Raw genomic sequence first — 15,030 nt, 5'->3', positions numbered from 1 at the left:
GGGGGAGGGTTAGGTACGTCTTTTGGGGGCTCCTCTTCGGACGTCCCCTGATAATATGGGTCCTCTTGGATCCCATATCTTTGCGTCCTACGCATGTCCCATATACGATAATCACGTCCATCCTCTGAAAGAGGAGCCTTTTTGTCCCAGCGTGCACCTTCATTACGTGGTTTGTTAGTTTGAAAAGACTGCCTTTTCTCGCCTGTTTTAGGAGGAGGTGGCGACGTACGCCTTCCTTCCATTTCTAGGCAGTGGGGTTTAACCTTTACACCAGGAAACACTTCTATGGGCGTCTTAAAATGAGAACATGCCTCGAACACATTCACTGCACACTGTTGCACGTTCGGTGGAGGAGACCTGTTCAGGTCTGTCCCTACCACTTTAGGTGAGGGTGGATTAAGAGCAGGAGGTGCAACAACGTCTTTCTGAGATGTTTGTGGGTGACCTGGACTCTGTCCACGGTCTTCTCTGAGTTCCAGACAAACTCGCCCCACGTCAGAAATCTTGTTTGTTGCTGTGGCTAGTTTCTCCTCACAAGCTTTCAGGCGCTCCTGTGATGTCTGACATTCACCTTGTAAATGCCGACAATGATGGAGCAATGCCGCCTTTTCCAGTTTGCAATCGTCAAGTTCTGCTTTAAGCACATCTGTAGCATCCCTGGCTGCAGATAGTGATGCCTCAAGTAATTGTATTTTGCTGTTCATTGAATCAACTTCTGCACGTGCATATTGCTGTAATTGAAACATCTGTTCATAATGTTTTCTTGTGAGGACCTCGTGTTCGCTTTTAAATTGAAGGTAGTGACCTTCAATTTCCTGAGCAAACACTTTTTCACTGTATAACCTTAGTACAAGGTCATCAGCTCTCCTAACAACTGCATAGAATGATTCTTTCAGCAAAATTGCAATTCTAGCCAGCTTTTCATAACTTGACATTGTAATTTCTGTAGAGGTCACACCTTCTGCAACCTCCATCAGATTGTCCAACAACTCTTTTGGGTTCATGCTGTCCGCCTGTTTGCCATATGGATGTAAGGATGCTGTCAGCAGCGCTAACGCATCTTCTAAACAGTCCTTCATCTCATAAGGATCAAAATCTTTTTCCCTGACACCTGTCATGGTTATTCACCGTTCAGCACTTTTTCTGGATAAAACAATTGCCAGCTTCAGATATTTTTACAGGTAAATAATTGTATTCAAATGTCAATGAGTTTCACACTATTTTAGCTTTGGGTTTACACAAAAGTACTGTTATAAGTCAACTTATTCAAATGTGGGCACCTGTCTCAGGTTTTACCCCAATTCATGAATATTTAAGTAAATGCTTCTATGTAGTGTTACTTTTATGTGCTTATTTTTCAACAGATACTAGATTACCAAGCGTCTCAGTGTCTTCCACTCTAAAGCACTGAATTTTTATAAACCTGCAATTTCTCTTTTTAGTCTCACAGCACATCAGTTTAAAAATGTTTTTAAACCGTTTACTTCCAGAAATTCGCTATTTTAAACAGTTACTCATCAACCCAGGTGGGTGAAAAGAGAAAAGAAAATTGATGATGAGGAATAATCAGTCTTTTTTCAGAAAAACTGTACTCCTGTTCTCCTGCCAATATCTTCTATTTAAAATTAAATAGGAGATGTAATTGTTTAGGTGGTAAATAAAATCAGAAAAGTCTCTTTTTCCTGATATATTTACACTTATTTAGTGATATAGCAATTAAACGTGTATTATCTTTCCAGCAAATGAGTAAACTTTTATCTCTGTGAATATCTGTGACTGTGTCTACCAAAAGTTCTCATTTTTTCATTTTGCACCTGCTTGAGGATTTATCAGTGAATGAAAAATGTCCTAGTAAACGCCTCTCTGGGCATTAATACTTTACTGACTTTTAATGGTAGGATAACATAACAGTATAAATCAGCTCGAGGAACGTTTGTTAACTCAAAGTTTGTCTTACAGAAATAAATAAGTTTAATTTCACTCAAACCTAAAACTGAAGTGAAACTGTGATCTCAAGTTTCCCAGGAGGGGGCAGTGTTTAGCTTTCTACCAGCAGGAGTCTATGACGACTTCCTGTGACGTTCGGTTGACATCCTGTTGTTAGCCGCTTAGCTTAAAGTTAGCTTCGGCTAAACTCGGTTAAAATCAACATTTCTGAACGGTTCTAAAGCGTAAACGTGGCGTTTTTTCAACAAGCACGACTTTGTTGCATGAACATGAGTTTTAGGGAAATGTGGCAAGTTACATTTAGTGATTTTAGGCACAGCAAAGCTTTCGGTTCAACCAAGCTTTACCATCTGACATGGAGGAAGTGACGTGACACGTCACTCATCCGGTCGTTAGCTGTTAGCTTAAAATTAGCATCGCTAGCGTTGTTCAAAAACATCATTTAATGACGGATTTTCAACTCTAACGTGGCAAAATTTCAGCGAGTATGCTTCGAAGACACGAAGCATCGTATCAGAATCAACTTTAAAGCGCTTTTCAGCTTTTAAAAAGCAGATTTTATTCCCTATGAAAAACGAGTTTTCATTTCCGGGTCACGTGACTGAATCCACCAATGACAGAGCAACACGACCTGACACGTCAGAGTTAGTCACTACTGACACGTCTCCCAGCCAATGAAAGCGTCACACAGCAGCTAACTCAGCTGAATTCAACCAATCACGCAGCGTTTTTCCAACTAGCATGATACTTTTTATCTGAACAAGTCCGTCAACTTTTCGCCTTTTAAACTGTCAAAATGCACCAATTTCTGTTACAAGTGTCACGAATCAAGCTCTGAGCTGCACGGAGTCGGCGCCCCGGCATTAAAAACGTCTTTCCCACCATTTAAAACAAACTCGTTCGAACTTATCAAAACAAGCCGGACCAGAGTCACGTCTGGACCTCAGTTTTACAGAATAAAGCGTTTCCACAGCTCAGCTTTAGTTACACATAACAGACGTACAATTTCAGCTTTAAAAAGACTCAATGACTCACAATTTCAGCTTCAAAACATCGCCAGCGTAAACATGCAGTGTCTAGCTCCAAGCGGCGCAGCTCAGCTGCCGCGTTTCAGCACTGCAAACAATCTGCTATTTTTTCATGCCAACATGAAATATTCAATTGTCACACGAATACACAGTCCATTTATGATCACGTCGGGGTCACCAGTATGTGGTGGAAACGTACGGACGGGCCACCAGTATGTAGATGAACAGATGCTGAGATATATTCATCAATTAAAACGGATTCTCTCATTTTTCTGGACTGAATAAAACGTGCATTGAATTTAATAAAATGTAACGTGAGACGTTATTTATCTTTGACCCATCAAAATGAATGTGGTCATTTATTTACAGAATCAAAGTTTAACATCAAACATTTACATTAATTTGGCAAATTGAAAAATAACAACATAATTAATCAGCAAGCTGTACAATTAGAAAACCATACGGCGATGGTTGAAACTTTACACAGACATTTCTAAAATATCTGGAATGATTTCTACTTGATAGAAGAATTTTAAAGATGGAAAGATGGAGTTTAAAGGAAGTAAAAGATGGATGAGGGAGAATGTTTATGTCGGCACTCAGAAACAGCACTCTCCATTCGAACCCAGCTTTTCCTCGGTACGCTCGGTAGTAAACTTGACTCGTTACCTCTCTGAAGACGAATCAGCGGATACGGAGTTCCAGTTAACGCTACCTGTCCAGCGTCTCCGTAAGATGGCTGTGAATCGTCCGAAGTAGTGACGAGATTCCGTCCGACACAAGCTCACCTCAGCAAGTGGACTTCACATGAGTGGAGTCCGTCAGAGTTCCACCCAGAGGTGGAAGTGTTATAATCCCATAAAACTCGGAGGAGCTCTGTGGTCATGTCCTGCCAACCCAGCTTCAACTGTCGACCCAACTCGGCAGGAACTTCGACCCAACAGCAACTTCACAGAACTGCCACTTCACAGAACTACGATCATCTCAGAACTGGGAGAACTAGGAAGTACCGACATTTTAAAGGGCTCTATTCCCGGTTCATTTGTCAATCCCAAGAAGAAATTTCAGCTAATTTGTTTACAATGTGTCATCCAGAAATGTTTAAACTTTATTTGACCTGTTTATGATGTTTATTTGTTTCATTTGTCCTGCTTCCTTCGGCTTTTCCCTTTTCAGAAGTCACCACAGCGAATCATCCTCCTTATTTCCTCTTAGGCCTTCGCCAGACCTACGCCTCACTTCCTCCAAGACCACCCCTACTCCATTTCTCTTTCTATCCACACCCTGATAAAACAGTTTGAACCCAGCACCAATGCTGTGAGCCATGCTGCTCTTCCACTTGGTCCCTTTGACACCTCAACCATTCACCTTCCTTCTCTGCATCATGTCAGCAGCTCTCTGTCAGCAGCTCTCCACCTTTGCCTGTCTGTTCAGTACGTTTGTTATCAATTTACCTCTGTCCCTCGCCCGCTTAGTGAGTGACTGTCTGCCATCTTCCTCTTCCCACACAGCTAACTCCAGCTGACTCCCTCTGGCCTTGAGTTTCAAACCATTGCTGCAGATCAACTGTTTCAGAGGCCACTGCCTCCTCCTTTACCTCTGACACTGATTGAACACACAAATGTTTTTTCGACCTCGCTCTCTTATCCCCGTTTATGTCTGGCCTCCGACAGCTGTGGTCTAATCAGCTGCTGATTATTCTTCCTGTTTTAAACGATGAATTACGTTTCTCTCCCTACGTTCAGTGACTGAAAATGGCGTTCAGTTCTCCTCCTGCCACAATCGTATGTTTGTTGATTTTCCACCTCCAAGCACCTCCTCCCTCTATTAAGCTGTATTCAGCTTACTCCAACGTTTTTTACTTCTGCTGACGTATTTCTGTTAATTTCTGAACATTGTGCTTCCTCCAGCTAATGTTTGGAAGATTCAGATACACCTGGCAACATTACAGATACCATTTAGCTGTTTCATGCCAATATCAGCTAATTCCACCTTTATTTTAAATTAATCCAACTTTTACAGCCTAATTCAGGAACACCAAGCCCTACCCACTTACTTTTGGTACTTTAAGATTATTTCTGCTTGTTTTAGCTAATGGTCTGCTGGACTTTTATACTTATTTCATATTCAAAATTGTTCCATCTCGTTTAGATCGTTCACCAATACGCTCTAAACTCATGTACTCATTTATGAGTTCCACACCTGATGACAACGTTCGCACACTCAGGCTTTCAGATCTTTTTTAACTGTCATTCACAGCTGGCACCGTTGTGATAACACAATTCACAAGTCTGTGCTATGAGTACAGACTTGTCCTTGCCTTATACAACAGCGCCCCCTTTCGGTCAGGATATGGAAGCTCCACTCACCCACAGACGCACTGAAAAAAAGAGAAAAGTAACCCTTCGCTTCGGCCCCACACACAGCTCACTCACCCCTCTTCTGTCCTTCTTCGCTATTGTTTCGTCTCTCTCAACGCCTCCGGCCTTGAAGCCGTTACACAACATATAAAACACAGCGCAAACAAAAGTTATTACAACGTCCTAAAACTAATGTGGTCCCTGACCACATGAAATTTGGTGAATCTACCTAAAGTCCCAGACTTTTCACATTTCCCTTTGAACTAAATTAGCAATAGCGTCTAATTTGATGGGCAGTCGACACACCATCACGGAAGACGCGCCCCGCGGCTGCTAATCCCCGATTAGTTTACCGTATCTCTCGTCAGAGTTACGTTTTGGTCGCCAGTCCCGCTGAAAAAAGGGAAAATGTGTTGTCCACGTCCGACGTGAACTTCCGGCAGGCCTCGCCTTCCTCTGGCCACAAGTGAAACTTGTGAAACTAACTAAAACACTACCTAAACGTCAAATAAAGCGTTTGGCGCTTCAACTCTCTGAATATCGTAACCCACTTCGTCAGAATTAACACGAATCACCGGAAGTTAGCTTAAACAAACCATCTTTATTTTCCGGAGATGGCTGCATGCACACCAACAGAGGAATTTGAATTTTGTTTGAATTTGGTTTACGGCCGAATAGCCAGTACTCCGGACCTTAAGGTCCAAAAAGTTAACCAGCTTACCTGAAATTATCGGGCCCAGTTCCTCTCTGCGTGTGCACCGCAAGCCACCTCGATCCAATTCAGTCTAGGCTGCGTCTCGCTGCACGTCGGGTCACCATTCTGTCGTGGCTGGTACCACGTCGTGTTCAAGACAGCTGAGACATCGCCCTCGGTAAAAAAGATTTATTTGACAAACAGGGGTTACAGATATTCAGAGACAAACAATTACATTAATAAAATATATGCATATATTTTGGAGCATTAAAGAACGAACCTTCTCGGTCTGGTCTTCCCCGGAAATGCCAGATGAGCGTGTGTCATTTCCGGCTTTTATAAAAGCTTGAAAGAGCTAACTCCTCTGATTGGTTTAGCCCTTCAGTTCCCATGGTTACTGGTTTAGCCCGCCCCCTAAAGGACGTTAGTTAAACGTTTATGGCACACTGAAATCGTTCGTTTTAGCTGTTTGTTTAACGTGATTATACCTTAGTGATACCAAATGATTAGAGTTAAAGTTGTTCATTTCTAGGAATAATTAATAACTATTAATTATTATCTAACTCGTTTGCGTGTTCTTACTTGATCCTTTTTATACTTCTGTTTTAGTTTAGTTGCTTTGGTTGGATTTTACTTAGTCAAACTATATTAAGTCTAAAATAAAGAGATGTGTTCTAGCTTTATTTATGTTAATCAGTCTGCTGTCTGGCATGATTTGATTGCTTGTAATATATCAAATGTGAACTTGTAAAATTATCATTAGCTAATTAAGATTATATGTAAAGGTAAAATAATTAGAATTAGTAAACATTTTCTATAAATATAGTGCAACCCTGGAAGAAAGACACACACACACTTTGTATAACATGACATTTGAATGCTTGATAGGAAATATAAAAAGGCATAAAAATATGAAATCCAACACAGGTCAATTGAGCACAGTAATACCATGGTCAGTAAACCATTTACCAGTGGTTTTGGCACTGTGAGCAGGTGCCAGGTCGTGCTGAAAAATGAAATCTTCATCTCCATAAAGCTTTTCAGCAGATGGAAGCATGAAGTGCTCCAAAATCTCCTGATAGCTAGCTGCATTGACCCTGCCCTTGATAAAACACAGTGGACCAACACCAGCAGCTGACATGGCACCCCAGACCATCACTGACTGTGGGTGCTTCACACTGGACTTCTGGCATTTTGGCATTTCCTTCTCCCCAGTCTTCCTCCAGACTCTGGCACCTTGATTTCCGAATGACACGCAAAATTTGCTTTCATCCAAAAAAAGTACTTTGGACCACTGAGCAACAGTCCATTGCTGCTTCTCTGTAGCCCAGGTCAGGCGCTTCTGCTGCTGTTTCTGGTTCAAAAGTGGCTTGACCTGGGGAATGTGGCACCTGTAGCCCATTTCCTGCACACGCCTGTGCACGGTGGCTCTGGATGTTTCTACTCCAGACTCAGTCCACTGCTTCCGCAGGTCCCCCAAGGTCTGGAATCGGCCCTTCTCCACAATCCTCCTCAGGGTCCGGTCACCTATTCTCGTTGTGCAGCGTTTTCTGCCACACTTTTCCCTTCCCACAGACTTCCCACTGAGGTGCCTTGATACAGCACTCTGGGAACAGCCTATTCGTTCAGCAATTTCTTTCTGTGTCTTACCCTCTTGTTTGAGGGTGTCAATGATGGCCTTCTGGACAGCAGTCAGGTCGGCAGTCTTACCAATGATTGCGGTTTTGAGTAATGAACAAGGCTGGGAGTTTTTAAAAGCCTCAGGAATCTTTCGCAGGTGTTTAGAGTTACGTCGTTGATTCAGATGGTTAGGTTAACAGCTTGTTTAGAGAACCTTTTCATGATATGCTAATTTTTTGGGACAGGCATTTTGGGTTTTCATGAGCTGTATGCCATAATCATCAGTATTAAAACAATTAAAGACCTGAAATATTTCAGTTGGTGTGCAATGAATCTAAAATATATGAAAGTTTCATTTTTATCATTACATTATGGAAAATAATGACCTTTATCACAATATGCTAATTTTTTTAGAAGGACCTGTATATGAATGTTTCTGTTCAGTTCCCTGAGATGACTTCTGTTGTTGGCGCTATATGAATAAACTGAAATTGTCTGTGTGTGCACGTTTGTTTTTATGTGTCTGATTGCACGTTGAAAAAGTGATGAAATGATAAAGAAAGTTGCTGAACTTGTACAAGTTTTATTACCTTAGTGTGAACTAAGTAACTAAGGGTGCATTCACACCAGCCCTGTTGTCCCAAACTCTAGCCCGTTTGCCTAGGAAGTCCAGTATGTTTGGAGAAGTGTGAACGCGCCATCAAACTCTGTCACAGAACAAAAAGGCAAACTCTGGCCCGCCTAAAAACCTACATCTCAGTCCAGTAGAAGAAAATTCTAGCGCGGTTCAAGTACAGTGTGAATGCAAGCAGACCCGGCACTGCTCCACAAGCATGAAGAGGACTACAGCACAGGGCAAACAAACATGCATTTCTCTTACCTCATGGAGCTGTCAGCTTTCTTGTGTGAAAAACGTTGGTTACGTACTGTAACCCCAGATTCTATGAGTATAGGTGTAGCCCTTTAAGGCTGTCGCTGGTGGGTTTCATCTTGTCGCGTGACACGCAGCACTGAAAACTTTAGTCCACGCCCACCTGCTGTGTGGGCCTCACCCGGTCCGTATAAATTACAGTGAGACCGGGTAATCGGCTCCCAAATAGCTTTTTACTTCAGCCATTTAGGAACCAGTGAGGCCCAGAGCTTAAAGGGCTACGCCTATACTCATAGAATCTGGGGTTACAGTACGTAATCAACGTTCTATTTCGTATAGGCTTCGCCCTTTAAGGCTGTTGCTGGTGGATTAAAGGTGAAGCAGGATGTAGTCTATGCCTCACTGGGTTTGTTCAGACACAATATGACGCACCCGCTTGCACCAAAAAACATTTCATCACTCAGCCTTCTACGCACCATGCTCAGAAGCGTGTTGCGTAATTACGCGTTCCATGCACAAAAGTGCCCCGGAGAGCAAAAGTTTTCGACGGGGAAAAAGGGAAAGGCTGAAAGTAGTCCTGCTGCTGAGAGTGGGAAAGAACAGAGGTTACAATTGCAACCGTGTAACAGTGAACAAAGCAGATCAACAGCTCTTCAATATGAACAGATTAATAATGAATAAACTGATTAATAATTAAATGAACTGATTGGTAGCAGTAGTCATGAACTGATTAGTAACAATAGAGAACAGCAGTCACAAAACTTGTGACTGATAATAAATATCTCACACTGTAATGCACTGAAATTCCATGAAAACAGTAAGATTCATTCTGTTAAAATACAAAGAACAGAATGGGCCATGGAACAGGCCGAAACATCACGCAGATAAAAGCGGATAAATGAACAAGACAATGACCAAGCGGCCGCCGTACAAATGTCCTGCACTGTCATACCATTATGCAAAGCTGTCGAAGATGCAATTCCTCTGGTGGAATGAGCTCTGAGGTTCTCAGGAGGCTCCAATCCTGTTGCTCTGTAAGCTTCAGAAATGGCCTCACACAGGCAGTGTGACAGACGCTGAGTGGATAACGGGCGACCTGCAGACGTCTCTGTAATGCACAAACAGACGCTGAGTCTGACGCAGTGTGGCCGTGCGTGTTATGTAACATGCCAGTGCACGCGCAGTACAGAGGAGATGAAAATATGCTTCTTCTTCTGACTTGTGAGGAGGAGGATAAAACCCCTCCAGCGTTATCATTCCCGATTTAAATGAGCTTGTGATGTTTTTAGGCATAAAAGCTGGATTAGGTCTCAGCGCAGCTGAGCTGCCATCAGCTTGAATCCTGAGCCTGAGCAGCAAAGAGCACAGCTAAATCACTCACTCTCTTTGAAGACGTCAAAGCCAACAGCATGGCTGTTTTAAGTGACAGGAATTTAAGTGAAACCTGATCTAAAGGCTCGAAAGAAGCTTTGATCAGGGCTCGCAGAACCATCGTTAGGTCCCACTGTGGAGCTAGTGAGCGTGACACCTGTCTGTGCCTCCGTACACCTTTCAGAAAACACTTCATCAGCGGGTGATTAAAAACTGTTCTGTCACCGAAGCCTTCATGACGGGAGGAAATGGCTAAAGCATGTATTTTAATTGTGCTGAACGCTAGATTTCTGTCAATCAGCAGCTGTAGAAAGGACAGCATGCCACCTAGTGGACATGAGATGGCCTCCACACCTTTCTCCATGCAACAGCGCTGAAAAGCTGTCCACTTTGATGTGTACAGAGCTGTGGTGGAAGCAGCACGTGAGTCTTGGATTGTGCGCACCACTTCCTGAGAGAGGCCCATCTTCTCTAAGTGGATCCGCTCAGCAGCCAGACCCAAAGGTGCTGGCCTATTTCTGGGTGACTCCTGATCGCTCCTCCTACCTGGAGGAGATCATCGTCCCTCCACGACAGTTTCCACGGTCGACCCGATAACAGACGTCGCAGGTTTGGGAACCACGGGGCGCTCACGCGCTCGGGGGCTACAAGAATTGCTGACAGTTCTTCCTCTCGAACTCGGTTCAGAAACCGTGATATTAGAGGAACTGGAGGGAATGCGTAAAGGATCATTTTTGGCCACGGGCTGTGGGCAAAGGCGTCCACTCCTAACAGTGGGTCGTCCCGTGGGCTCAGTGAGAACCATAGTTGACACTGGGCATTCTCCCGTGTGGGAAACAAATCCACTGCTGTTCTGCAAACCTGCTCCAAATCGAGAAATCAGCTCGGGATGTTGACTCTAGTCCCCATGGCGCGGACCACACCTGGACATTATGTCCGCTCCTCTGTTCAGGATGCTGGGGATGTACATTGCTCTGATAGAGAGCAGGTTTTTGTGTGCCCAACACAACAGCTGCCTCGCAATGCGTAACAGTTGGGCTGAGCGCACGTCCCCCTGCCGGTTTATGTAAGCTGCAGTCACTTTGTTGTCTGTGTGAATCAGAACATGCTGATTCCGCAACAGGGGAGCAAAATGCTGAATCACATTCCAAACTGTGAGACATTCCAAAATGTTTATATGAGATGATGTGTGAGGTGGCCACAGCGCCCCCACCGCTTGAGACAGGCACGTTCCTCCCCAGCCTGACAGGGATGGTCTGTGAAAACTGAGACGTGTGACGTAGGTCTGCTGATAAGAACTCCCTCTGACAGAGTGAGAGGGTTTCCTCAGTGCTTCAGGTCGGTTCCCATGGAGGGGGGCAAGGAGATCATCCGTCTCTTCTGACGTACCGGATCTATGCGCAGGCGAGGGAACCATCTCTGAAGGCATCTCATGTGGAGTAAGCCCAGCGGAACCACTGCGTGAGCTGATGACATCGTTCCCAACAGTTTCATGATAGAGACGGCCGTTACTACTCTGCTGGATTTTACGCGGTGGAGCTGGTCCTTTAGAGCTTCAGCTCTTGTCTGTGATAAACGGGCCCTCATAGTGACTGAGTTTAGCTCCACTCCCAGATAAACGATCATCTGGGCCGGGAGAACCGAACTCTTTTCCCAGTTTATGGCGAAACCCAGGTTTAACAGATGTGACGTCAGCGCTTTGGTTTGCATAGCTGCTTCCTGCCTGGATCGAGTCAGCAGCAGCAGATCGTCCAGATAGAACAAAATTCTCATCCCTGCTTTGTGTAGTGGCTGCAGAGCCGTCTCCGCGCATTTCGAAAACGTGCGAGGGAATAGCCGAATGGGAGCCTGTTGTACTGGTACTGGGTCCCTCGGAAGGAGAAGCGCAGGAACTTTCTGTTTTGGAATGATTGGTATGTGAAAATAGGTGTCTTTTAGATCTATGGAGGTAAACCAGTCGTTCTGGTGAATGTTGTCCAACAGCTGTCTGGTTGTCAGCATGTGGAATTGTCTCTTCATGATCGAATTGTTGAATACAGATAAGTTCAAAATGGGTCTCATTCCTCTGGTCCTCTTCGGAACCAGGAAGTAACTTGAGTAAAACCCTGTGTTTTCCTTTCCATTAGGAACCCTGGAAATTACATTTTTTATCAGTAATTCCTGCACTTCTGAGTGGAGAGACGAAATCTTTTCTGGAGATGACAGAACTGTCTCTATAATCCCTCTGAACGGTGGGGGTTGAGCTGCGAACTGCAGCGTGTAACCTCTGCTGATCAGACGGTCCATCCATCTGTCCAGGGAACACACTCGCTGCCACTCTGCGTAACGCTCTGGGAGCGGGCGCGCGTTTTTGTGTTGTGTCAGGTCCTTTACGGACGTTAACCAAGCTAAGGCCTCTACCGCCATCATATGCTCTGGAGATGCTCTCCGAGCGACCCATGGAGAGGCCTTGCCGAAAGGGCTCTGGGAGTGCCTCTGTGCTGTGCTCAGGCTGCGGGCTCTCATCAGAGTTAATGTGAGCTGACGCGCACTGAGGAGAGGCCTGAGCGCCCTTAGAAATGCAACGCCATTTGGGTGGAGATTGCAGTTGCCGTGGGGAAACGCATTTGTTCCCGCTACAGTCAGAAAAATCAGAACACAACCTGGGCTGAGAGCGTTTTTTTCTGGGCTCGGTCTACTGAAAAAATTCATTTTTAACTGCTATGTCAAGCGAGCATTTTGTGATTTCTCGAGCTGCGGTGACTTTTAAAAACCTGTTTTGAGGTTACCGGCTCAATTTGTGTGGAGGATGTGTGAAGAGAAGCCGCTGTGAGATCATTCGATCTGACAGTCAGGCTGGAATCAGACACTTCATTCGCTGAATGATGTTTTTGTTTTATTTTAAAACTCATATCATCATTATGCATATACACATCCTCCACAAGGAGTCATTTCTTGTATCTTCTCCCCGTGAGCCCTGTGACTGGTTGTTCCAGGGCGGTGCCCGTTGGCGGTCTCTGGCGAAACACTGAGTCGTTGGTTGCTACGATGAGAAAGACTGTTCTCTGGCGGGAGGGGCCGGCAGCGGAGCGGGGCGGGAAGACGCTGCTGCAGCTGTGGAACATCTCTGCTGTTGCCTCTGGGCACGATGATCTCTCCAGCAGGAGGGGTGCGGCTTCATCAGGTGGCGCACAGTCTCAGACGCCTCCTCCGACTTCTTTGACTTTTCAAGCATGGCCTTGAAATTGGCCCCGAACAGCGCGTCCGTCATGATTGGGCCCTCCAGCAGGATTTTCTGCAGTTTCTCCAGCAAGGAGGGGGAGCGTCGGAGCCAGGTGAACCTCTGAATCATTGTCATCCAAACGGCGATGCGAGACAGGCAGACCGCAGAGGAGGCGCACAGGTTGAGGATGACGTCAGACGCTTTGCAGAGCGAGCTCCTCATCTCCTCAGGCAGGTCTGTGTCCTCCAGCCTTTTGGAGATGCTGTAGGCCAGCAGGGCAACATTGTTGTTCGCTGCAGCTGCCTAAAAAGCACACTGGTGGGCTCGGTTGGAGAGCAGCGTCACCATCTGGTCACGTCTCCCTGGAGGGACAGGACACTGGTCCAACCTGGACACTTTTGCTCCAAGTGCTTCTGCCAGGCTTAGCTCTGGGGGTGTACCGAGGGAAAGTTCCGCTCAGTAAACCCCTCCACTTTGGTGATGGGAGCGAAAGTGGAGATGGGCACCTTCAGCCTACCAGATCCGGCTGCAGCCTCGGTCCAGAAGGATGTCACTGCTGGGAAACGAGGCCAGATGGGGTCAGGGCGGCGAGCCGGGGTGGAGCCAAACCTTCCCGCTAGATCATCCGATCTGAGCGGGGGGAGGAGAGGGACGGAAAGTCCCTTCGTGTCAGCTGCCTCCTGGATTATGCCGGGCAGCTCCAAGAGGAGGGCACCGATGGCTGGGAGCGATGTGTTTGCCGATACAGAAAGGCCTGGGGGGGGGGGGGGTGAGCATCTTCTCGGCCCCCCCAGTTCCAACACTACGCTCTCCAGGAGGGAATGAGCAGCGGGGCTGCTGCTGACGTCGCCTTTCCTGGAGGAATCATCCGATTCGCTCCGTGACTCGGCATCAAAAAAGGCGATGGTGTCGTCCAGCGAACAGTCCCCCGTCACGGAGAGGCACTCCTCTATGTTAGCCTTGAACAAGGCTGCTCGCCTCTGCCTCTCCTCAGGAGGGAGGAGGTCACAGAGACGGCAGGAGGAGGCGAGGTCGGCGTGGCGGGGACCCAGGCATCCTTTGCAGATGTCGTGCCGGTCCAAGCTCAGTGGTGCTGGTGCTGGACACCGTGTTCTTGTAAAAAACAGTGCTGGTTGCTTGCTGAAGAAAAATGGGAGCCGATTACCCGGTCTCACCGTAATTTATACGGACCGGGTGAGGCCCACACAGCAGGTGGGCATGGACTGAAGTCTTCGGTGCTGCGCTTCGCGCGACGGGATGAAACCCACCAGCAACAGCCTTAAAGGGTGAAGCCTATATGAAATAGAACATTCTCCATGGTCTTCTGCGTCATCTTCCACTCATGCTGAGTCCATTGTTGAAAAATGACAAAATAGAACTCCTAAAACCGCTAAAACATGACGCCACTCCGTTTTTGTTTTTATTTCCAGAAGAAGAACAAGTTTCTTCTTCAGAGGTTTTTGTGTCGTTTCTTTCAGTAGTTTTTGGTGCAGCACCACCACAGGCGAGTGGGGGAACAGGTTGGTTTGAATAGGTTGGCTCAACTGCACAGTGCAGTGTGAATGCAAACGCACCAGCTCAAATGTAAACAAAATGTTATGAATATTGGTCCTCAACCGAACCGAGTCTACCGGACTATCAGGTGTGAAAACAACCTAAGTAGTGTGTTTCTACTTCTGCAACATTTAATAATTTATGGTTAAAAAATCAAAACTGATGTTCTTCCTTTGCATCAGGGTTCGAAGGAGGACGAGGACGACTTCCTTCATGGGGAGACGCTGCACACCGAGGCCGTCCTGGGAATGACTCCTAGTTCGTTAGGGTCCAACCTCTGCAGCCCGAGCAGCATGGGTTCACCGCCTCTCAGCCACCAGCATCCGTTTTGATCCAGGTTCCTCATCAGGAACCTTTGTTCTGGCCTTGGTCCAGACCCCCCC

At 45.9% G+C, this 15,030-nt stretch overlaps 1 protein-coding gene across 1 annotated transcript in view; it reads left to right on the top strand.

The window, feature by feature from the left end:
* Positions 1–14,979, top strand: part of rrn3 (RRN3 homolog, RNA polymerase I transcription factor) — a 99,722-nt gene extending 84,743 nt beyond the window's left edge. The window contains exon 7 of the mRNA XM_037689308.1: positions 14,830–14,979. Coding sequence (XP_037545236.1) covers positions 14,830–14,979 — 150 coding nt within the window. The remainder of the gene's footprint in view (positions 1–14,829) is intronic.
* The last annotated feature ends 51 nt before the right edge of the window (positions 14,980–15,030 follow it).

The sequence above is a fragment of the Nematolebias whitei genome, chromosome 15, assembly GCF_014905685.2.
Source record: "Nematolebias whitei isolate Nwh7 chromosome 15, NemWhi1, whole genome shotgun sequence".
NCBI classification, from domain to species: Eukaryota; Metazoa; Chordata; class Actinopteri; order Cyprinodontiformes; family Rivulidae; genus Nematolebias; species Nematolebias whitei.
This window is presented reverse-complemented; position numbering and strand designations above follow the sequence as displayed.